The sequence below is a fragment of the Primulina eburnea genome, chromosome 17 (genome assembly GCF_022965805.1).
Source record: "Primulina eburnea isolate SZY01 chromosome 17, ASM2296580v1, whole genome shotgun sequence".
NCBI lineage: Eukaryota > Viridiplantae > Streptophyta > Magnoliopsida > Lamiales > Gesneriaceae > Primulina > Primulina eburnea.
In genome coordinates this window covers 15,444,556-15,470,994 of record NC_133117.1, presented here as the reverse complement: position 1 = coordinate 15,470,994, position 26,439 = coordinate 15,444,556, and the positions used below count along the sequence as shown (strand labels likewise).

The 26,439-nt window shown below is 38.4% G+C and overlaps 1 protein-coding gene across 7 annotated transcripts; it reads left to right on the top strand.

Annotated features, from left to right (window-relative positions):
- Positions 1–132: 132 nt before the first annotated feature.
- On the top strand, positions 133–17,578 carry LOC140818654 (iron-sulfur assembly protein IscA-like 2, mitochondrial). Of its 7 annotated transcripts, none has more exons than XR_012115029.1 (6): positions 133–406; positions 15,496–15,620; positions 15,763–15,871; positions 16,021–16,121; positions 16,695–16,731; positions 17,159–17,573. XR_012115029.1 is itself a non-coding variant. In XM_073178696.1 (6 exons), exons 3-6 carry the CDS (start codon positions 15,499–15,501, stop codon positions 17,197–17,199), a joined length of 393 nt encoding a protein of 130 aa, XP_073034797.1. In that variant the 5' UTR covers positions 264–532; positions 15,230–15,337; positions 15,496–15,498; the 3' UTR covers positions 17,200–17,578. The 7 variants fall into 7 exon arrangements, 4 of the variants coding, with proteins under 4 accessions (XP_073034794.1, XP_073034795.1, XP_073034796.1 ...); XM_073178696.1 differs by lacking the exon at positions 16,021–16,121 and adding an exon at positions 15,230–15,337 and having other exon boundaries at positions 264–532; positions 16,611–16,731; positions 17,159–17,578; XR_012115030.1 differs by lacking the exon at positions 16,695–16,731 and having other exon boundaries at positions 17,159–17,572.
- The last annotated feature ends 8,861 nt before the right edge of the window (positions 17,579–26,439 follow it).

Below are 26,439 nucleotides of genomic sequence, written 5' to 3'. Positions count from 1 at the left end.
ATAATGTGTTGCATTAATTCAATATTTATGCAATATATAGTATTATTTATCATGTTAACATGCGTTATGTGGGCAACCTTTCGTTAGGTTTATATAAATATTTACGCAAATTCTCTTCTTAAAATGGAATAGCCAACTTTAGTAATTTGAAAACGGTCGTGTAATCGGGTCAATCCGTTTTAATTTCGGTTGATTATTCTGGTTAAACAGGTCAATTTATTGATCGGGAGAAGATAGAGCCATGGAAACCACATCGGGTTCGCTGATTTCTCAGCTCTCGCCCTACCTCTCGGCTCGGCTTCGTCAGAATTCTCGGCTTCTTAGCTCATCCTCCGCCCCGCGAGAACCTCGGAATTTGTCGCCAGAATCTCCTGATGACCTCCATTTGACAGACAGCTGTGTTCGGGTACTCTTCCGCTAGTCTTTTGATTTTACCAGACGAATGAATTTTTGCCCTTTTTTGTGTTTTCTTATGCCTCTGGGTTTGGACGGGTATGTCGTTATTTGATTTGGATTCTCGCTGAGGATTGAGGTGTTAGAGTAGATGCCCTACAAGTCAACTGTTGACTAGGTTGTAAAGAACAATCTTTATTTTAATATAATTCATTATTTCATGGTTCGTTATACTTTATCTGTATACTCATGCAAGCAGCATAGATAAAGTCCTTGATTATGCTTTAATACAAATGAATCGTAATTCGATATTGAAACTCATTTGTAAACACTGCATATTCTAAATTCTTTCCTAGTCGATTCAGCCGCCTAAAACAGGGATAAAGGTCGCTGTGCTTTGACAACTCTGAGGCTCTATATGCTAGGGCTGTGCTTTGACTCGTTTACCGGCTCCAGGAGAGTCATCAGGTGGCGAGGTTGGGTACAGTCGCGACACATGTAGGAGCCAGTGCATTGTAGTCGGGGATTCTCCGCTCACCTACGGGTGTGGATATCCTATGTGAACTGATGTAATAATAGTGCATGGAATCTCTGGCCAGAGTATGAGATGTACGTTGGAGAAGGAGTTCTCCAATAGTACACGCGATGCCACTATTATTTGTAACACATAGTTATCGAATTAATATGCAACCCTCGATGAACCAATGGTTGCAGATTCGATCGGGATATATGAAATGAAGGGACCGTACTGTACGTTAATCATAATCGACTGGTTCTTGCAGGCACTATCAGTGATACCTAGGGGATCATGAGCGATGTTACTAGACGCTCCTACCATGATCCGATGGGTGCAATCAGAAATGAGTTCGGACATTCTTGATCAAGGTGTTGATGAATAGAATGAGGCTAACTAGGGTAAGCCCGAATAAGAATAAATGTTATTCTGAATCACAAGGAGTTGTGAACCCACGGCTAGCTGTATCCCTGAACCATTGAGGGTCACACAAGTACTGGATTGTTTGTACCCGTAGAGAGAATAAATTCAAGAAGTTGAATTTATATTATATAGTAAATTCAAGGAGTTGAATTTATGATAAATAAATTTTGAGAGAATAAATTCAAGTGGTTTGTAAGGCTCGAGAATTATCAGCTGTTATGGATGTGAGATTCACAAATTTGAAAATGCATGACATTTAAATCGGAATTGTGAGGTTTTGGTCGAAGCCACACCGCACCCGCGGTGTTAGAGATACAGCACCCGCGGTGCATTGAGAGGAAATTAGTGAAATTGTGCGAAGCAAGACCGCACCTGCGGTGTTAACAAGACCGCACCCGCGGTCATGCAGGGACCGCACCCGCGGTCTAAGTGTTGCAATTTTTGATGAACTCGCCGTGAGCACAGCGCACCCGCGGTACAAGAGGAGCGCACCCGCGGTGCTGCATGCGAGAGATCCACCTCCTTTTCTTGGCTTGACACATGGCATGTATATATATACGAAATTGCTGAATCTTCATTCTTCATTTCAGCTGCTAAGAGCACCGAGAGTTCCTTTTGTTTTCTTCAAAGTTTCTTCATGTTAGAATTGAGATTATGCAACAACTAGCTATCCGATTTTAATTTCGAGTTAAGATTTGTGATCCTTGCATCGTTGGCTACGAAAGGATGTAAGTATTGTTCATTTCCAGCATGTGTTGGATTGAGAATATACAGATTACAGCATGTATATAGATGTTAGATGAGATGATGAGTTGATTGTGATTGAGTATGATGTTCTTGAGTTACCGGTATAAAAGAATTACGCCGTTATGCCGTCGAATTGCATTGAAACCGATGTTAGCTTTGTATATTGATAGAGTACACATTGATTATGCCATTTCAGATTTATATTGGCTACTTGGTATTCGAGACTTCGACTACGACACAGACAGTGCGACGAAAGGTATAATTCATGTGGTCACGGGATTGCACAACTCGATTCAGATTTGATACGAGTTTCCCTAAATCACATACTAGATTGTTATTACATTTCATTATGTAATGCCTTGTTTATTGATTTATATTCGAGTCCTGAGATAGGAGATATTGGCAGACTTGCCAAAACTAGACGTTTCGGTGTATCGACGCATAGGAGCAGAATTGCTATATGTGCAGACCCTCGATACAGAGTTGACCGAAGTCTAGGAATAAGACGTACCGTTGCCCCGAGTGGTTGGGTAGGTGACAGACCGTCTTATTCATACGGGATCCCTAGATTAGAAATGAGTCGAGTCAAGATTTAAATGTTGAATACAGATTTGTATTCTTCCACATGTTTAGATTTTATTCATGTTACTTGATATATGCTATGCTTTTGTACATGATTTATGACATTGCATGCATTCATGTTTTATACTGGGATATGTTCTCACCGGAGTTATCCGGCTGTTGTCGTGTCTGTATGTGTGCATGGCAACAGGTGGGGCAGGATCTGGGTCTCGAGCTAGATGAGAGATTGACGATAGCGTGGAGATCACGGGCGTTGCAGATTTCTAGTGTTTTCCTTTTGACTTGTACTACTTATGTTGTAGTTGGGATTTGAACACTAGCGTATGATTTTACCAAATAGACATGTATGTATATTATGTTGTTTATTTAATATCAAGACATGATATGCTTTAGTTATACATTTAAATTAATGTTAAAAGCAAAATTTTGACCCACATTTTCGAACAAAGATCCAATTAAATCCCAAAAGAATTGAGTTAGAGCACGGGTCCCCACATGGTTGAATTTATAAAATTTTAGAATTTAATTTATTAAACTCAAATGTTGGGTTTATTAAATATTAAATTTTGGAGGTGATAAAAATTCAAGGAGTTGAATTTATAATTTAAATAATAAATTCAAGTGTTGAATTTATAATGTATTTAATTTATTAAGCTCAAAAGTTGAGTTGATTAATTAATAAATTAAATATGGTGGGTATTATGTTTAATGGGCTTGTAGGAGTACAAGTCTAAACATAATAAATAATTTAAAGTTTTAATGGACCTTGATTGAATTAATTAATTTAGTTGGACTAGTCCTATTAATTAAATCAAGCCCATTAATGTTAATTATGTAATTAGGTTATTATTTTATTATAAATAATATTTGAAAACACAAAACCTAGCCACCACCTCACAACCTTACGTGAGCCTTCATTCCAAAGAAAGAATTCGGCCACCTTGATTATTTTAGGGTTTGAGCCGTCTCTCAATTATTTCTCTCCTACGTAAAATCTCTTCTACTTTTCTAGTGCAAATTAGAAGAGGATCAAGCAATCTAGTCGTGGCTTGATAGGAGGATCAAACAAGGAGATTATTGAAGAAAGTTCGTAGGGAATTTTCAAGAGCTAGATCTGTTTATATCGGATCAGTTGGAGCCAAGTGATCTATTCACAAAGGTATAAATTTCTAACACCCTATGAATGTTTTGTTAAATTATACGAACGTCCAAAGCAATATTATTTTGTTTTTCAAAATAAAATAAAAATTTTAAATCTTCCGCTGCGTTTGGGCGTGTAGAAAACCGGATCTAACAGTGGTATCAGAGCCAGGTTTTCTGAATCGTATGATTTATATTATATTGAATAATTTATTTCTAACCACACAAGAAAATTTTCAGAAAATTGTAGCACCATAAAATTTTATTTTCCAGATTTTCGAAAAAAAAAAAAATCGGATCTGCCCGCAACAGTTCCGGGCAGATCCTGTGCGCAGGGCAGCGCGCAGCGCGCGCGCTGCGCGGAGCGTCCGTGCAGCGGCTGCACGCGCGCCGCACGGAACGTCCGCGCAGCGCGGAGCGCCCGCGCGCACAGGAGCGCCGCCACTGCCCGAAACGTTCGGGCAGTGGGCGGGCTGCGAGGGCGGCTACCTGGGATCGTCTCAGGATGCGTGAAAAATGGTGGGCTTGAATTGTTTGGGCCTAGGGTGCGATTTTCTGAATTTTCAAAATTATGGGGAAAATTGATATTTTTGAAATTGATTCAATTTTTTTTTTATTTTCGAAAATTATTTTTTGGAAAATTAATAATTTTCTTGTAAAATAAATAATTAGAATATGATTTTAATTATTTATGGTAAAAATGAGTTTTATAAGAAATCAATTATTATTGATTTAATTGGAAATTAAATAAATGAGTTTATTTAATTTATTAAATTCTTTAATAATTGTGGTGGTTAGTGATAAAATTATTAGATATATGATTTATCAATTAATTAAATTGTTTAATTAATTGATGTTAATATTTGATATTAAATGTATGGAGGATGATCGAGAGCCTTGACCAATGTGTTAGGTGTATGTTAGGATATTTTACTGTTTTTATTCTTTTTATAATATTTGATATTATTAAACTGGGCCTGGTTTATGGCCCGTTTCCACACCCATGAGATGTATCCCTTATGTGCCATGGCTATTCAAATGTAATAATTAGAAATAGTGGGAGATCAAGACTGGAAGATGGTGGGCCCGATGATCAAGATGCAGACATGTAAAATATTTGAAGCTTTTGTAATAAGTTGCATTTGCATCCCTGCATTCACCTAGGTTTGGACCTGGATCCATGTATGGCTCACATGGATCAATTAGTGTTGGCAATCGATCCTCCTTATTTATTGTTGAATGTCATATTATGATATATGTGATATATAGTAGTATGCATGTATGTATATTATTATATAATATAGTTGCATGAATCCGACAAACATACAAACTCGTGGCACGCGATTTTTAAATTAAAATGATGAGACAATTTTAAAATTAAAATCTTTCATTTTGAATATGATTCAAAATTTATATCAAATCGAGAAGTAAAAATTAAAAGAGTTTAATTTTTCCTTGCCTTCCATCAACCGTGGTTGCATGTTGATCGCTACCCGCGGACAGTGTCTGGCTCATATTATTGGGGAGGCCTGTACGCCGGAAAGCTGTGACTTCCACTGGACATATGATATGAATTGAGTGGAACTCCCATGACTTCGGCTCATATTATTGGGGGAACTCATGGCGACCGTCCACTACAATTCAATATTGATGGGTTGGTTTGACACGTGAAAATAAACGACGTCATATTATTGGGTCCTTATTAAACGTGAGGCAAAACACATGGAGGTTGCATAGGGATGCAATTGGACACTACCTTTTAGAAATTATAATTGACTGATATTATTCGGGATTATAATTGGCTAATTGGACTCTACGTGCCTACTAAGGAAATACGATTTCCCTTTTTCATCAGAGGGTGGTGGGAATGTCAAAATAGTGGGAGGGTAATTTATAAAATGAAATCCATATTTTATATCTTAGAATTATTTTAAAATTATCAGTAACATTTATCTGTTTTCATTTTCAGTATATATACGATGTCTACTCGTAACCCGCTTTCAATCATTCTCGATCAAAACAAATTGACTGGCCCTAACTATAAGGACTGGTTTCGAAATTTAAAGATTGTTCTGAACTCGGAAAAGATTCTGTATGTGCTTGATAAGAAGCCACCGAAGGAAGCACCTTCAAATGTCACTCCGACTAAATTGGCTGAGCTTGAAAAATGGTGGGACCATGACATTCAAGCTAAGAGCTACATGTTGGTTCTATGTCGAATGAACTGCATAAGTGGTTCGAGGAGGCTGCGAATGCTGCTGACATTCACTTCCATCTGAAAGAATTGTATGCTGTACAAACTCGTTCAGAGAGATATGCTGTTGTTAAAGAACTCATGACTACACGCTTGCGAGATGGGGCTTCGGTCCATGAGCATGGTGTTAGGATGATTGGGCTCATCGAGAAGTTGGTGGGACTCGACTTGGTTATCCCTAGTGAGCTCTCGACTGATATTCTCTTGCTGTCTCTGCCCTCTTCGTTCGATGGATTTGTGGTTAACTTTAATATGAATAAGCTTGAGGCCACCCTTGAAGAGTTGGTCAATATGCTTACTAGTTATGAGGCCACAATCAAAAAGGATAAGCCTGTTTTTCTAGTGGGTTCTTAGTCCGGCACGAAAAAGGGAGCCCCATACAAAGGCAAGAAGCGTTCTGCCCCTCCAAAGAAGAACAAGCCTAACAAAAAGCCATACAAGAAACCTAATCCGTGGCCCACAAAGCCTGACAAGTCAGAACAAATCTGTTTCCACTGCAACAAGCCTGGACACTAGAGGCGTAATTGCGCGGAGTATCTTGCCCAGAAGCGTTCTGGCCATGGTATGTTTTATATTGAAGTTAATTTTCTATTAATTCCTCTTCTTGGGTTTTGGATACCGGATGTGGTTCTCATCTATGCAATGATTTGCAGGTGATGAGAAGAAGCAAGAGGCTTAGAGATGGTGAGACCTTTCTAAGACTAGGAAATGGAGCAAGGGTTGCCGCTACTGCCATTGGAGACATTACTTTAATTTTGGACAATAATTTTAAGTTATTTTTTAGAGATGTTTTATTTGTTCCTGAATTGGTTAAAAACATTATTTCTATTTCTATGCTTGATAGGGATGGTTATTCTTGTGTTTTTGATAAAGGTGTTTGCAATTTATACAAGAATGAATGTTTGATTGGAACTGGAGAATTAACAAATGATCTCTATAACTTAAAATTGAAAGAGATTCCTTTAAACAGTGTCCAAGCGCATACGAAAACAACAACAAACAAAAGAAAAATAGAAAATCCAAATCCCGCACAAATGTGGCATGCTAGACTAGGTCATATTTCTCAAAGAAGGATGCACAAGCTAGTGGGAGAAGGCATGTTTGACTTGTCAGACATAAATTCTCTACCTACTTGTGAGTCCTGTCTAAAAGGAAAAATGACTAAGACTCCATTCAATGGAAAAGTAGAACGTGCACATGGTCTATTGGATACCGGATGTGGTTCTCATCTATGCAATGATTTGCAGGTGATGAGAAGAAGCAAGAGGCTTAGAGATGGTGAGACCTTTCTAAGACTAGGAAATGGAGCAAGGGTTGCTGCTACTGCCATTGGAGACATTACTTTAATTTTGGATAATAATTTTAAGTTATTTTTTAGAGATGTTTTATTTGTTCCTGAATTGGTTAAAAACATTATTTCTATTTCTATGCTTGATAGGGATGGTTATTCTTGTGTTTTTGATAAAGGTGTTTGCAATTTATACAAGAATGAATGTTTGATTGGAACTGGAGAATTAACAAATGATCTCTATAACTTAAAATTGAAAGAGATTCCTTTAAACAGTGTCCAAGCGCATACGAAAACAACAACAAACAAAAGAAAAATAGAAAATCCAAATCCCGCACAAATGTGGCATGCTAGACTAGGTCATATTTCTCAAAGAAGGATGCACAAGCTAGTGGGAGAAGGCATGTTTGACTTGTCAGACATAAATTCTCTACCTACTTGTGAGTCCTGTCTAAAAGGAAAAATGACTAAGACTCCATTCAATGGAAAAGTAGAACGTTCACATGGTCTATTGGATTTGATCCATACAGACGTTTGTGGCCCGCTAAGTGTTAGCACAAAATTTGGGCATTCCTACTTCATTACCTTTACTGATGACCATTCGAGGTATGGGTATGTTTATTTGATGAAACATAAATCTGAAGCATTTGAAAGGTTCAAAGAGTTCAGATCTGAAGTAGAAAATCAGCTAGAAAGAAGTATTAAGGCACTTCGATCTGATCGAGGTGGAGAATACTTGAGTGCTGAATTTTTGGGTTATCTAAAAGAGAATGGGATTCTCTCACAGTGGACTCCACCAGCAACACCACAATTGAATGGTGTTTCTGAACGTCATAATCGAACATTGATGGACATGGTTCGATCTATGATGGGATTCACTGAATTGCCTACAATGTTTTGGGGTTTTGCGCTTGAAACTGCAGCAATGTTGTTGAATAATGTCCATACTAAAGCAGTGGATAAAACACCATATGAGATATGGATGGGGAAACCTCCCAAGTATTCTTACTTGAGAATATGGGGATGTCCTGCTTATGTGAAGCAGACAGTGGGAGACAAATTGGATAGTAGATCCACTTTGTGCTACTTTGTAGGATATCCAAAGAATTCTATTGGATATTATTTTTATCATCCTAATGAAGCAAAAGTGTTTGTTTCAAGGAATGCCATCTTTTTGGAAAGGGAGTTTCTATTAGATAGAAAAGGCAAGATGATAGAACTTGAAGAAATTCAAGATACTCCCTCAACTTTAGAAGTTGAACCTAATCCCCTAGAACCAGTAGTTGAAGTACAAGCTCCTAGAAGGTCTGATAGAGTTATTAGACCACCTGCCAGATATACACTTCTTCATGAACAAGGCCATGATGAGCCTTGTGTTGGATGTGATCCAATGAATTTCAAAGAAGCAATATCTGATACTGATTCAACCAAATGGCTTGAAGCCATGCAGTCAGAAATGGACTCTATGTATTCAAACAGAGTCTGGACATTAGTGGATCCACTTGAGGGAATCATTCACATAGGATGCAAATGGATCTACAAAAGAAAGCTTGGGGCGGATGGGAAGGTAGTGACCTTCAAAGCAATACTGGTTGCAAAAGGTTATACTCAAAGGCAAGGAATTGACTATGAGAAAACTTTTTCACCAGTAGCTATGTTTAAGTCCATTAGAATACTAGTAGCCATAGCAGCATGGTATGACTATGAGATATGGCAAATGGATGTAAAGACTGCATTCCTCAATGGAGACATCAAAGAAGAAATTTAAATGTCTCAACCTGAGGGATACACATCAGTAGGAAGTGAGCATAAGGTATGCAAACTTCAGAGATCAATAAATGGTCTCAAGCAGGCATCAAGGAGTTGGAACCTCAGATTTGACAGCACTATCAAAGAGTTTGGTTTTGCTAAGAATCCTGAGGAACCATGTGTGTACAAGAAAGTTAGTGGGAGTGCAGTGACATTCCTGGTACTTTATGTTGATGATATCCTGCTCATTGGGAATGATATAGGATTACTGCAATCAACTAAAGTATGGTTAGCCGGTAAATTCTCCATGAAGGACATGGGTGAAGCATCCTATGTATTAGGAATACAAATCTATAGAGATAGATCAAAAAGGATGTTGGGGCTCACCCAAGCCACATATATCGATACCATTATAAAACGATTCTCTATGGAAGAGTCCAAGAGAGGATACTTACCAATGTGTCATGGTATTACTGTATCTAAAGCTATGTGTCCCAAAACTGATGAAGAGATAGAGATGATGACACGTATTCCATATGCGTCAGCCATTGGTAGTATCATGTATGGTATGATATCGACTCGTCCTGATGTTGCTTACGCTTTGAGTGTTACAAACAGATATCAGGCGAACCCTGGTCCAATGCATTGGAAGGCCGTGAAAGATATTCTTAAGTACTTGAGAAGGACTAAGAACTTGTTCATGGTCTATGGGGGTGGAGAATTAAAATTGGAAGGCTACACTGATTCTAGCTTCCAATGTGATGTAGATGATTCGAAATCGACCTCTGGTTTTGTATTAATGCTTAATGGTGCGGCTGTCTCTTGGAAAAGTTCCAAGCAAGACACTGTTGTGGATTCCACCACTGAAGCTGAGTATATTGCTGCATCTGCTGCAGCCAAAGTGCAGTTTGGATGAGGAATTTTGTCCAAGAGTTGTGCGTTATTCCTAATGGAGTTGATCCAGTCCCGGTGTACTGCGACAACACTGGTGCCGTTGCGCAAGCAAAGGAACCAAGGTCTCATCAGCGATCCAAACATGTACTGAGGAAATTCCACATCATCCGGGAGATTGTGGGAAGGGGAGACATATCAGTCGAAAGAGTCCCCTCTGCAGATAACGTTGCTGATCCACTTACGAAGCCCTTGCCAGGTCCATTGTTTGAGAAGCATCGCGAAACAATGGGATTAAAGTTAATGGGTAGTTGGCTCTAGGGCAAGTGGGAGATTGTTAGAGTAGATGCCCTACAAGTCAACTGTTGACTAGGGATTTTATTGACTCGGTTGTAAAGAACAATCTTTATCTTAATATAATTCATTATTTCATGGTTCGTTATACTTTATCTGTATACCCATGCAAGCAGCATAGATAAAGTCCTTGATTATTCTTTAATACAAATGAATCGTAATTCGATATTGAAACTCATTTGTAAACACTGCATATTCTAAATTCGTTCCTAGTCGATTCAGCCGCCTAAAACAGGGATAAAGGTCGCTTGAGCTCGAGACTAGCGTATGTGATGTTGTGTACTGCGTTTCTTGGTAAGGACATAGAGATGTCCAAACATACAGATGGGTAGTCATATGATGATATAACGAACAACCCTCCCTCGGACTTTCCAAGTGGTTCTCATACATCGAGAGGATAAGTTCGTGGTTATGATTGTACACCATTAGTCCTTACGACCTGGGACAACACTGAGGCTCTATATGCTAGGGCTGTGCTTTGACTCGTTTACCGGCTCCAGGAGAGTCATCAGGTGGCGAGGTTGGGTACAGTCGCGACACATATAGGAGCCAGTGCATTGTAGTCGGGGATTCACCGCTCACCTACGGGTGTGGATATCCTATGTGATCTGGTGTAATAATAGTGCATGGAATCTCTGGCAAGAGTATGAGATGTACGTTGGAGAAGGAGTTCTCCAATAGTACACGCGATGCCACTATTATATGTAACACATAGTTATCGAATTAATATGCAACCCTCGATGAACCAATGGTTGCAGATTCGATCGGGATATATGAGATGAAGGGACCGTACTGTACGTTAATCATAATCGACTGGTTCTTGCAGGCACTATCAGTGATACCTAGGGGATCATGGGGCGATGCTACTAGACGCTCCTACCATGATCCGATGGGTGCAATCAGAAATGAGTTCTGACATTCTTGAACAAGGTGTTGATGAATAGAATGAGGCTAACTAGGGTAAGCCCGAATAAGAATAAATGTTATTCTGAATCACAAGGAGTTGTGAACCTACGGCTAGCTGTATCCCTGAACCATTGAGGGTCACACAAGTACTGGATTGTTTGTTCCCGTAGAGAGAATAAATTCAAGAAGTTGAATTTATATTATATAGTAAATTCAAGGAGTTGAATTTATGATAAATAAATTTTGAGAGAATAAATTCAAGTTGTTGAAGTTATAAAATTTGAGAATTTAATTTATTAAACTCAAATGTTGGGTTTATTAAATATTAAATTTTGGAGGTGATAAAAATTCAAGGAGTTGAATTTATAATTTAAATAATAAATTCAAGTGTTGAATTTATAATGTATTTAATTTATTAAGCTCAAAAGTTGAGTTGATTAATTAATAAATTAAATATGGTGGATATTATGTTTAATGGGCTTGTAGGAGTACAAGTCTAAACATAATAAATAATTTAAAGTTTTAATGGACCTTGATTGAATTAATTAATTTAGTTGGACTAGTCCAATTAATTAAATCAAACACATTAATATTAGTTATGTAATTAGGTTATTATTTTATTATAAATAATATTTGAAAACACAAAACCTAGCCACCACCTCACAACCTCACGTGAGCCTCCATTCCAAAGAAAGAATTCGGCCACCTTGATTATTTTAGGGTTTGAGCCGTCTCTCAATTATTTCTCTCCTACGTAAAATCTCTTCTATTTTTCTAGTGCAAATTAGAAGAGGATCAAGCAATCTAGTCGTGGACTTGATAGGAGGATCAAATAAGGAGATTATTGAAGAAAGTTCGTAGAGAATCATCAAGAGATAGATCTGTTTATATCGGATCAGTTGGAGCCAAGTGATCTATTCACAAAGGTATAAATTTCTAACACCCTATGAATGTTTTGTTAAATCATACGAACGTCCAAAGCAATATTATTTTGTTTTTCAAAATAAAATAAAAATTTTAAATCTTCCGTTGCGTTTGGGCGTGTAGAAAATCGGATCCAACATGAGGTGAAACGTCTCGTGTTCTTTTGTTTAAAATGCACTAGATTTTTTTTTTTTTAAATTTCGGTCAACATAAAAATATTTTAATAAAATATTTTTGTGCATGATCTAGAACATTCGCTAGCTAGCATTTAAAAATCAATTGCTAACGTCATAAAATAAAATAATCGCATGAGTTACCAAACCTAGAAAGCAATAATCGTGAAACGTATTTTCCTCCCCAAAACCACTCTAAAGCATAAATAAATGGTTTTAAAAATCTTTTAACGTGAAATCATATTCCATAATCATGAGTGCGGAAAAACAGTAGAAGCGCTGGTCCTCGGGTTGTGTGCACCTTCAGTCCAGTCATCTCATGTGTCAAGCCCTCCCTCAACCTCACCTGCATCCATCACACCTAGTGAGTCTAAAGACTCTACACACCAAAACTTTGTAACGAGTAATAGATATAAAATCACATGCAACAGTGAAAATACTTGTACTTAAAATATCATTTCATGAAAATGCATAAACTTGAGCATGAACATTTTCGTAAATATTTTCATGAAATGCATAACATGAACCTGAACCTTTACCTTTTCCTTGATCATAACATAACATGATAACATGACATAATAGCATGACGTGATTCTTTTCATGATCATAACTTTATCTTTTCCTTGATTGAATTCAGATCGTTAATTGTGACTTTCTTGACGTGACATGACATGACATGACATGACGATGGTACCATCTACATGAAACCACAGTACTGGGCGGCGGGGACATCAGCGACACATGATCGTCAACTGAGCCTTGGCCTATTCTTGATCATAACCTCAAATCCTCAAATCCTCATAGTCACAATTACTTCACTTTCATCAATGTTTTCATGTTTTCATCACCTCATAAAATCATGCATGAATATATTTTCTTTTGAAACCAAGCATGCACCATGTATTTTAAATGTCAACTTTAATCATAACATTTCATGGACATTTAAAATAAATCATAAATAAATCATGAGCATTTCATAAGCATTTAACAATGAATATAATATCATAAAAACAGCATTTAGGGCACTGCCATGACCGTTACTAATTTTAGGTGTAAAAAGACCGTTTTACCCCTGGACTCGACAATTTCGTTTCTGACTTTTTTCTTGATTTCATGACTCTAACATGTCCCAAATAAACATTTAAGCTTATAAGAATTTTCTCGTAATTTTATTTGGCTTAAAACTTAGACTTTTCAATTTATCTTTTATTAGTTATTTTAACGGTGTTTTAATCCCGAAAAATACCAAACTTTAATATAAAATTCCTAAATTCTAAATTTAGTCTTTTATATTATTTTAGCTTTTATGGACCACGACCCGACCCTCGTGAGCCGTTTTCCAATTTTCTTTACTTTTAAAACTCAATTTGACACTCGAACTTCAACCCCGAGCCAACTTCCGATTTTTCCGAGTTACCCCCGAACCATGTTGGTCCAAAACTTGACCAACATCATAAATTACCCTATTGGACCCTCAACCCACCGAGATACCATGCCCAAAGCAAAAACGAAGGTCCTAATCTACTCCAATGCAATGGCCGAGAATATTATTTTTTTCGTGGAGTCTAATTTGTGAACTTATGGCCCCAGCCCACACTCCAGCCCTTGAACCGACACCTTGAGCACTTAACAAGGACCCAGAGGACTCGCCCTAACCTAACCCACGAGCCCTGGAACCTGCCCTTCGCTCACAGAACTCAGCGCGCCTCCTGCACAGAACCTGTGCATGCGCGCAGGCAGGAGTCCTTGTATAACAGGACTCCTGCCAACCCTCAGGCTCGAATCTTAGCTTGGCTAGGACTCTAGTCTAGTCTCACCCAAGTCCCTAGCCAGCCCTGAACCGCTGCCAAGGCCAGCCCTCTCCCTGGTGCTTGAAACCCCCAACCCTCACGCATGACAGCAACAACATGGTTGCATGTTCCGCTACTGCCGTTCCTTAAATTCTTTGTGGTGTTAGGGTGAGTGTTTAAGATTCCCAAAACATGCTTAATCCTTACCTAGTCTCAACCTAGTATCATGGCAGCCCCTAATTACATACAAGACATGAATCGACACATGAGAACGTTAGTTCGTAGCACGTACACGTAAAAACTGAATTTTCTGGAATAAGACTTCATGTTCTTCGCACAAACATAATTTAAATCAATAGTATGATGTAATGGACGAGAAAAGGAAGATATTGGCGTGCCTTTGCGTCGTTAACGCACGAAATACCGATGGCGATGAAGAACGGAGAGAACCGAGCTAATTTCCTTTGAACCTTGAAAGGAAAACTGAAGCTCCTCACGGCCGAGAGCTGCTGTTTTCCCGTGGAAGAGTTTTTGGTTTTCTGAAAATTCTTTTAGCGGCGTGAACGTGTGTGAGAGTGAGTGGAGTGCTTAGCTTAGGGTTTAAATCTCTTTTTAATATGTTAATTAATTGTTAAAAAGGCTTAAGGCCAAATAAACTCTTAATTAAGCCCACTGGTGCAAGCTAGGCTCTTAATCAATTTATAAAATGGTTTTCATAAAAATAGTTAGTGAATTAAATAGCCGGACTGCTCAAAAGGTCGCATTTTAATTGAAAATCCAACACCGATAAAAATTAGTCTCGACGTATAAAATCACCTCAAAATTTCTTGTTTCAAAAATACGAGAAGCCATCTCCCTCAAATCAAATAATTAAAATTAATTGTTTAATTAAAACATTTTTTTCACATTAATCAGCCCCCGGTCTCCGTTCCTCGATCGTCGCATGAATAATCTTTAAAAATGCAATTTCATGCAGAATGTCCATAAAATCATAATAAGCATGTATGACACATAATTCGATAGCAATTAAAATACAAGAGAATTTAATAATTGCATGCATATGGTTCGCGTGGACTTTAAATTTTCGGGGCGTTACATGAGGTGTGGAAATTTAAGAGATTGGTTTGTTACGAGCTTCGAGATTGAGGAGAGCGATCGCTTCGATTATGAGATTGATGCCTTTTAAGACTCGTATCTACTGTATTTCAGGTTAAGGTGATACCGTGATGGAGTAATGACTGTTTTTAATTTTCATTATGCTTTTATTGTACTTCTACGAACTTATATTTCAGGACGTGTAATTCACGTTCTTGAGCAAGTTTTTGACAATCTTTGTGTAGTTCAACTCATGAGCTAATGTTACGTAGAGAATGATAGAGTTGCAAGCTGATGAGGGCAGTGAGAAGTTGTTGCGCTTGTGCATAGAAGCTGGAGGTTGCTCTGGTTTCCAGTATAAATTTTCTCTTGATGACACAATTAATGATGATGACAGGTGCAATTTGCTTTCCAGGATCATGGGATGGGTAGTTTTGCTGTTGTTCTACAACAAATATATTTGAGTCGATTAGATTTTCTGATAATATTTCGTGTAGGTCTCCTATGGAAATATATCTTTTAATTCCGAGTTTTTGCAGGGTTTTTGAGCAGGATGGAGTTAAAGTGGTTGTTGACGAAATTTCCCATGGCTTTGTTAAAGTTGCAACTGTTGATTTTGTGGAGGATCTGATCCGTTCTGCTTTTCAGGTCAGTTCAATATGACTGGTACCGTGACTTTATTTAATCATAGCTCTGTCAGCTGTATCCATTCATCTACTGTATTCCTGCAAAAAATATCAGTTCTTTAACCAATCCATGCTCGAATAGTTAAACATATCCATTCCTTTGGATAACAGAATAAATAACATTCGTGGGCCATGATGATCACGCATAGTCATCTACATCAGCAGGATTAACATTCTTGGTTGTGCCTTTTTGCTGAGATTGTCTCCTCCTAGTATGTTATATTAGATGTTATGTTTTGATTTTCTGACTTGCTTTTACTGCCACTTCTTATACGAGCTTAAACTCACTTGTAGAAGTAGAACAAAATGGACAATAAATTTAGTGCTTATGGATTTCTTTCTGATATCCTGCATACTACTCATTCACAAGTTGAACCAAAACTCACCGTAAACCAATGGTAGCGTAAGAAGTCTCCTGTTCAGACTGTATTGCTGAAAGAAAATCTCTGAAATATTGTTAAGTATGATCTCCTTGTGTCTAAATCTTCGTTTATCTTACTGCTATGGGCAAACCAACCTGGTTCCAATTGCACTAGCATTGTGGCAACCTTGTCCTTTTATGTTGTTAGAAGTGTTTCAGTGGTAAAATTTACGCTGAAAAGGTTATGTGAAAAAGGGAGTAAATTAGCATAAATCAGGCTTCATTATTTTTATTCTTTATGTTGGAATAAATCACACTTCTGTTTCTTTTACCATGACAGAAGCTTGAAGATATTTGCAATCTATTTAACTTAGATGTCTTCACCTATAACTTCTTGAAATCCTCTTGTCTTGACATGTTCCAGGAATTTTCTCTTACATGCGCCTCTCTCCCCCCAATCTGTAAGTACTTTCCCTGTATCCTCAAAACTTTCCACCCGACTCTCCTCTCGCTGGCTAGCAAAGCGATACTAATAGGAAAGAGAAAAATGGATGCCTTCAAGATAATGACCTTCGATTGTGTTGCGATAAAATGTTAAGTGTAGTAATTTCATTTTGGGTAGTTTTAGTCACTCTAAGCCTACAGCTAAGTATATTACAAAAAGCTAATAGTTCTTCCCTAACTCTCTTTCAGGGATATCAGACTTAAGAAACGGATATTCCCCAAAAATTAGAGTTTTTACTGCATCTTTGAAACTCTCTTTGTTTGTTTCCCTCGTGAATAGATAATTTATTAATTAAGTAGTGAAAAGGAAGCAGTTGAATTCATCGAAAGTTTTTGTGTGTCGCTATATTTAGCGAACCCCATGATGAATTTCTTTATATTCAGGTGTCGAAGAATCCAAGTGCAGTGGGTGGCTGCAGCTGTAAAAGTTCATTCATGACAAAGTAGTTGTTTCTTCATTTCCTCGTTTTCCCTCGACGCAGGAAATCTACCATAAAACTTCAACGGCTAATCTACTTAGATGCTCTCCCATACCTATAAAGCAATTCTTTTATATGCTGATTTTTTGTTGTATGCACTGCAAGAACTGGCGCATGTATACGTTTAGTGATTTTTTCCGCGTGTGCCACAATAATTTGGAGCATTTATATGAACAAGAAGAAAGTGACTAGGAATAAGAAGTTTTTGGATAGTTCAATTCAGCATATGTATTAGGTATCATTAGCTTGTGATATCAGGAACACACACAATCCATGTAAGTAATGATTTAAGTTTGTTTGACGATTCAGTTTCTATTAGCACGGTATGTTTATTTCATCATGTGTAATATTATTTGGAAAATTGTGCGCTGAACCAATCATACGCCACGTTTTGCCAAATTAGATGTGCTTGGTACGAATGATTTGATTTGATGAAAGAGATTTGAAGAAGAATTTGAAATGATACTATCTTAAATGTATTTTAAAGTCATACAGTTGTCATAACATTTATATAAATTAACAAAGGCATGCATATGAAATTCATCATCCAAGTAAAAATGAATTTGAAATCCACAACTTCAAATCAATCGATTCAAGTGTGATGTCCCTTGGAGAATATGGTGAATCCGAGAAGAGGAAAGAGGAGGGTAACAAAGAGAATGAAGATCAGGAAAATAAAAATCGGGAGGATTACAAAAATCTTGGTTTCGATATGGTGGAACTCACTCAAATGGGTTACAACCACTATGGAATATGTGCTAAACCAGCTACGGAAGCGGAATCCACCTTCTCCATCACCAAATCAAGAAGCCCAAGTTGAAGAAAAGAAGTGATTAAGGGAGGAGATGGAACATCCAAGGGTAACTCAGAATGCAGCCCACCTCTGTCGATTTGAATCGTCCTCTTTTCTGTGGAGATATTGGCTTCCGAGCGGGAGCGGAATCCACCTTCTCCATCACCAAATCAAGAAGCCCAAGTTGAAGAAATGACGAGATTAAGGGAGGAGATGGAACATCCAAGGGTAACTCAGAATGCAGCCCACCTCTGCCGACATGAATCGTCCTCTTTTCTGTGGAGATATTGGCTTCCGAGCTTCTGCAGATTTTCAGATTCCCAAATGATGGGGAATATGATGGCAAGGGAGTTCCAGAAGAACACTTGTTTCGTTTTGAGAATCCTGCCTTGTTACACCAATATTATGTCCTCATCAAGTGTCGGGTTTTCCTTACCACCTTGATGAGGTCGGCCTAATAGTGATTCAATCTGCTCTCTCCTACAAGGGGATATTCAAACATTCTTGGATATCATCAAAGCTTTCCTTCACCAGTTTGCGAGCAGTTGAAATGTAAGGCCCGAGAATTTGATTACCGTAATCTGAAATGTTTTGGCGATAATTATTATGATCTATTGGTAATTGAATGTGTTATAAACGGAATGGATTAGATCGGGAAAGACGGAAGGAAACACGAAATATGTGCGAGGACAGTACACCTGGCGCATATGCGCGACACGGGTGCGTGCATATGCGTGAGATGTGCAGAAGACCTCGCGCATATGCGCGAGGAGTGGGCGCGCATATGCGCGAGTGGTGCGTGCATATGCGCGAGGAGTGGGCGCGCATATGCGCGAGGAGTGGGCGCGCATATGCGCGAGTGGTGCGTGCATATGCGCGAGATGTGCAGAAGACCTCGCGCATATGCGCGAGCAGCCGAGGACATTACATGCCGAGACAGTGGGCCTCGCGCATATGCGAGAGTAGAGGACGCGCATATGCGCGAGCTGATAAATATTCGGACAGAGCTCTCGGCGCATATGCGCGGCACTCGGGCGTGCATATGCGCGAATCATGCAAAGCGAAAGGATGCCACTTGCCATCACCGTGCGACGTGTGTATATATATATATATATATATATATATATATATATATATATATATATATATATATATATATATATATATATATATATATATATATATATATATATATATATATATATATATATATATATATATATATATATATATATATATATATAAAAGCAACGTCAATTACTCAGAAACAAAAGAAGATAGGAACCGAAGCTCCAAGTTCCTGATGTGTGAAAATTGAACGTCACGAAAATTCCGTCCGTCTGATTTTGAATCTGAGTTCAACACCGTGTTTCTAGCGACGACAGCTTCAACTGGACGTAAGTTTTGTTACGTTTAGATATCGTTTAAAAATATGATATTGTCATAATTGAATAGAAATCATGTATGGTGTTTCTGATCCATTAGACATTGTATATGTGAAGTCAGAATGAATTGTTATGATTTTCGGAATCGATTTGATTGAGAATCGACATCAGATTTATTATCGTTGAGATTATGATTCGTACCGATATTGATTATGAGTGCTGATACTATTTATGTGATGTTGGGACCGACGGGGTTATAAAGATTGTATTTTTATGCCGTCGAAACATCCGTAAATTGATATTGATCAGATTCGGTATTGGTTGAGATTGTATTGTGGTACTATAGGTCGATTGGCATTGATCAGATTATGTTTTGATTTGAGTATTTATCAGAACAGGTTTTGAACTGAGTTATATACTGACATTGTATCTATTCGATTGTCATTATCAGATTGAGTATGGACAGAGTTGAAGTCGGGACTTCGTCTTCGTCAGACCGAGAAGATAAAGGTATAAGTCAATGTATTATTGGGACATCGACTCAAGTAGGATGTACTTCAGTTTCCCTAAATCACATACTTATTATTATGTTTATTATTGTGATTATTGATTTTATTAAATGTCTGTTCTATGGAGTTATAGGAGCATGCATTAGACGAGTAATCTTGTGACAGAAGTATCTGATAGTGGCGGGATAGCCACGGGCACATTGCACGATGTCACAAGATAGTGTATTGGCGATAGGACCACAGTCTATGACGGTTAGGTCAAGACACTAGATGTTTGGTTATATCGACGTGGATAGATCTAGAGTCTTTTCTATTACTGTTGGTCGATATAGGAATACCAACATCTGAAAATCGGGATCCCTAGACTAGGATTGAGACTAGTCTAAAATGTGGAGTCACGAGTCTAATTGACAGTTTGTATTGATTTATGTTGGTTATGTTCCTGAATATGGTAATGTCGATTTATGTTCCTGATGATGGTACATGTTTAGAATAGGATTTATTCTTGATATGAATTTATGTTCTGAGTTGGATACATGTTATGAATGTCTGTTATATACGTTTATATTGATTATATGATTTTATATATACATGATTTATACTGAGAATATAACTCTCACCGGAGTTATCCGGCTGTTGTCATCTTTGTATGTGTGCATGACAACTGCTGGGATAGGATCAGGGTCAAGAAGAGAACGAGGCTGGACTAGATAGCGTGGAGATCCGGGCTTCGACGCAATGTAGGATCCGACACTGATATATAGTTGAACCTAGTTGAATTCTTGTAGATAACACAAGATTTGTATGTTTATGTTTAATATGTAATTTGAAGTAAATTACATAACGTTTCCGCTTTGTATTTTAAAAAAAAAAATTTAGACCCTGTTTATTATAATTGATTAATTATTCCCAGAAAATAATTAAGAATTGAGTTAAGTTCGGATCCCTACATGAAACAACCAACCACCTCATTTACCTTTTTTTTTCCCATTAAACAACAAGAGCACGAGGGCTTGCGCAGGTACATACAGAGATTCAGTGCTATGGTCATTGAGGTCCCCACCTCCATCTCGGATAAGAGCCTTTATCCAGGGGCTTAAAAGAACGACTTTCCCAAATCGCCGATAAAGATAACACCGAGCACTTATGATGAAATGTTGGCCCGAGAAGAAAAGTGTGCATTTGGAAAAAATGCAGACCTCCATGTCAAGTGTGCAAAAGAACCCCTCAAAGAACTTGAAAGAAACTACACCCATCAACATAACTCATTGACCGAGCAGGGAGAATCCTCCTGAGTTATTGGGACAATTCACCACCTACACTCCCCAAAAGGTTAGTGAGCTCTGAGCTCTTCATATTTGTATTGGAAAACATCTTGTGCAGAGGCCACCAGAAAGTGATCAGGTGCCACGACGGCCCAAGTATGACACGTTTGTGATTTCCTTTTCCATAAAAAATACAGGTACACCACAAAAGAATGCATCCATCTAGATCAAGAAATATATCGGATAATTCAGGAAGAATCAGAAATGAAAGCGATCTTAACACGTCAAGGAGGATAAATCCGACCACTTAAGAGGTCTAGAGAAGAGTTAGGATGGGAAGAGCAGAGAAGGGTACCTTATCCAAGAAGAGAGTGCTATCCAAGAGCAAACCCGAAGCGATGATGAGCCGACCCTCAAGCGAGCCCTTCCCCTCGAGGGATTATCAACATGATATCAGTAGGACTAAAGGGGATCTAACCGAGCACGAAAATCGAGTAGTTGAAAGTTGTGAATATGAAATTGTTACAAGGAAGATCAGGACCAAGCCAATAATATCATTTGGACCAGACGATATGGAGGATTGTCCAGCCCCATAATGACACCCTTGTCATCCGAGCGATGGTGGCCAATTATGCAGTTTCTCCCATTTTTTTATTCTTGGAGTTCGGTTAATGTCCTTTTTAAATAAGATATAGACAATATGGACTTGGGAGAATACATATTAGAGGTTGTTTTGATCGTGCTGTTTGGTTTTACTAAGCATGTTGTGTGCCTATTGAGAATGTTCAACCCACCCTTATCTCTTGTGGAAGGGTAAAATCAGCTTTTTCATAGTGGATGCCTCGTCCGCCTACAATGCTATTTTGGCGAGAACAGCTATGGCTACTGTAGTGACCCGTTCCAGAATCACCTACTAGGCAAGAACTAAGCATGCAATTAACCTAATTAACAATAATCAGAGATAACAGCGGAAAAGTCAACAACAATACCGATTATACAACTCAATCGAAGTCTAGAATAACTCCAAATAAAATATCCAATACAACCATATCGAATCAAAACAATACCGATAAACTAAACCAACCAGCTACTCAACGTCCTCCTCCTGCTCCTCCTGAGCTGTCCAACCTGAGGCCTGCCCCGTGGGAATGGGGTGTCCAAGAATAAACAAAACCGAGGACGTGAGCGATAAGAACGCCCAGTACAAAAGTATGAGTATACAGACCTATATGAAATGCACATGCTATGATCATGATACCGGGGTAGTCAAGAAACAGGAGTCACAAAAGGATCTCAACAATGCTCAGTCTAGAGGCGCCAAGTGGATAGTGCCGCGCGGTACACCTCTGGGTCACTGCATCCACTACAAGACAGACGTGGACCTAAAATGTCCCGGACCACCGAAGCCCTCCCGACCCGTCGGCCACTGTGTACTCTCGGTGTCCATGCGTCCACAAGACAGGGCTGAGCGGCCCCAAGATATAGCTTATCTCGAAAGAGATACAGCTCAACAGTAAAGGCTATCTCGAAGAAGATACGGCTCAACATGAAATGCAACGTGCAGTAATAAACGTGACATAATAGCATGCATCATATGACATATATCAATGCACCACATAATCATGCAACACATATAAGAATGTATACTCAACCAGGATATCTCGGATAGTACTTTCGTACCTCTATCACAGCAATCCTAATTCACTGGAACAACCAGACAACAGGTCTAATCCAAGCCTATTCATCAAGTGAAAACCATCACTAAACTTATCTACCAGACTTAACTAGATAATCCTGAGATAAATACTGATAAAATTCCAAACCTTCGTCCGTCGCTAGCCCGCTGATGCCGCTAGCTCCCAACTAGAGCACAGCTCTGCTACAAGACCAGCAGCTCCCCGCTAGTGCCCAAATCTCGGAACAAGACTAGAACCTGTCAGAAACGACTGAAATGCTATGGAATTCTCTGAATTGGCGAGTCAAAATGAGGAAATCCGACCACTATTTATAGGCCATGTTCGGATCGTCCGAACCCTCTTCGGAACGTCCGAACTCTTACGTGTCCATCGGCTCTTGACAGCTCATGATCGGATCCTCCGATCATACACTTCGGACCGTCCGAACATGCACGTGTCCAACTGCTCTTGACACCTCATGATCGGATCCATCGAACCCACTTCGGACCTTCCGAACTCTTCGGTGCTTCCGAACCATCTTCGGTCCGTCCGATCATGACTCGGTCAAAATTACACATTAAACCTTCTTAATCACCATTACTCCGTTAATTACCCAATTTGGAATTCGGGCTACTACAGCTACCTTCATGACCATAGCCTCTGCTTTGCACAAGAAGAATAAATTCCTTGTGGGTAGAGCTGTTGGAGAATTCTGAGAGGACCAGAAGACAACATGAAAATGTTATGTGGCAGAAGACAAGGTGGAATATAAGACTATTAAGATCGAGCACAATAACTGACTAAGGCCTAAGAGATGAGAATAGCCCGACAAGTATCGTTAGGATAGCCAAAGGATTGGAAGAACTCTTGAGGGAGCAAGTTCTTTGCTGCTTAGAGAAGAATAGGAATGCCTTCGCATGGTCGGCATCCTAACTCAAGGGTATTAGAAGAAAATTTGAAACGTCCACTACTCTTTATCTTAATAAATACTAATTTTTTTATTTATTTATCCTTACACTAATCGGCCAAAATACACACACACACATATATATTTATTTATAAAATATTTTTGACATAATCTTAAAAGTCATAAATCATAAACGTAAATGCGGAAAACTAAAAGTGCTGGTCCTCGGGTTATGTGCATCTTCAGTCCAGTCAGATCAACTCTCAAGACCTCCGCTACCATCAATATCAAACCCACCTGCATCAATCACACCTAGTGATTCTAAAGACAACACAACATATTCTTGATAACAAATAATACGTATAAAATCACATGCAACATTGAAAATAATTTTACGTAAAATAACATTTTCATAATGATCCATAGACTTAAACATAAACATTTTCATATCAACATATTCATATTCATCATAAACATATTCATATTCATACTCATATTCATTATCGTTAAATTCAGATCGTTAATTGTGAATTTCGTATTTGTATTCGTATTGGGCGATGAATCCATCTACATGTAACCACAGTACTGGGCGGCGAGGACATCAGCGACACTCTCACCCGTCAACTGAGCATTTGCCTTACGTATTAACATATCATCGTATTCGTATTAGTCACATTTACTTCACTTCCTTCAACGTTTCGTATTTTTATCACTTTATAAAAATTAAACAAGCATATAACTTTTTTCTTTTAAATCAAGCATGCAACGTATTTTTTAACGTTAACATTTCATCATACAAATCCATAAACATTTAAAATAAATATTTAAACATATTAAATCATAAATATCCATAAGCATTTAAAATAAACCTTTTAACATATTAAATCATAAAAATCGATAAACAATTTAAAATAATCATATTAGCATATAAAATAGCATTTAGAGCACTGTAACGACGTTTGCTATTTTCTAGGTATAAAATTATCGTTTTACCCCGAAACGTAAAATCCTCGAATTTGACTTTTTTTCTTAATTCCATTGACTCTATAATATCCCAATTAATTATTTAAGCTTACATCCCATTTTTTTTATTTAGCTTAAAAATCTAGACCTTTCAATTAATTCTTTAATTAATTACTCGAGAGGCGATGAAATCCCGAATAAATCCGAAATTCATTATTTTGATCCCAAATTTTAAACATAACATTTTTATTACCTAAAATACCCTTGTGAGCAGTGAACCACACCCGTGGACCTATGGTTCCAATTTTAATCTTTTAATTCGAAATAATGACCCCTGATCGAACCACCCGAGCCAACTACTAAAATACTCTAGCCATGGTTGAGACACCTTAAGCCAAACCCGAGCCAACCCACCTAGGCACCCTCCTGACCAAGCTCATCCCAAAGAACCTAGCCCTAGCTCACTCAAACTCACCTGGACCGCAGGCCCAATTGCATGCATGTGTGTATGTGTGAGTCTCCTATGTGCATTAGGACTCCTATCTAGTCTAAGACTCTTCCAGCCAAGCCACCACTGAGCCCACCTGACCCTAATCATCCCTGGACCATGCCCAGCCCAGCCCTTAAACCTGAGCAGCGAGCCATCTGTTGGAACAACCAGTAGCCGCGCCCTCCATGGTTACCTTACTTTCTCGATCTAACCTAACCCAAGGCCCCCTGGCCGAGCCCCTTCCCTTCCTGCGTGCGGCTGCACCAGCACGCATGCACCAAGCTTCTCGAGTGGAGTCCTAGCTTGATAGGACTCCTCCCCAGCCCCTTGGCTCGAGTCCTAGCGTGGCTAGGACTCCTTCCCTGACCCAAGCCAAGCCCCAGCTGTGACCTAGCCAAGTCCTGCAACCATACACCCTTAAACCTGAGCCCCCAAGACACAACGCCCATAATCGGTTCCAGCTTTTTCTATTCTTGCATGCTGCCTGTTCGTGTGCGTTCTAGGATCTTATAACTTGTGTAAAACAATCCCCTTTCAACTCCTAATCATGGCAGCCCCTTATGTACATGGAATTTATGATTTTTGTATCAAAACTCATACTTCAAAAATCACATAAGATGCACATACGAAAATATTTAAAAGCAACCCTTGATTTTCATGCAAAACATATTTAAACAAATACTATGGTGTGATGGATGAGTAATGGAAGAATATGGCACGCCTTTGCGTGTATAAGGCACAAATTATCGTTGATTAGTTGAAGACCGATGATGAGGGAACGTTGGCTTGAAAACCTTGACAAAAACCGATGCTTCCTCTTGAATTTCTTGGGGGTGCCGTGTATTTGGTCGAGGGAAAGAGTTTTGAAAGTGTAGGGGAGTGGGGCGTGGGTTGAGTGTGAGTTATGGGGTGATTTTGCATATTAAATAGTAAATAAAATAATAACAAAAGCTTAGGCCCATTAACAAAGTTAATTAAATCCAAATAGCCCATTAGTGCTGAATTAAAATCTTTGGTTTAATAAATTTTGTGAAATTATTAGCTGGTTTGCCAACACGTTCGTATTTTTGTTGAAATCCAAAATCGATAAAATTTACGTCCCTGCATATAAATCACCTCAAAAACCCATTATTTTCAAAAATAAGAAAAAACATCAACCATATTTTAAATAATTAAAAACAATTATTTAATAAAAATA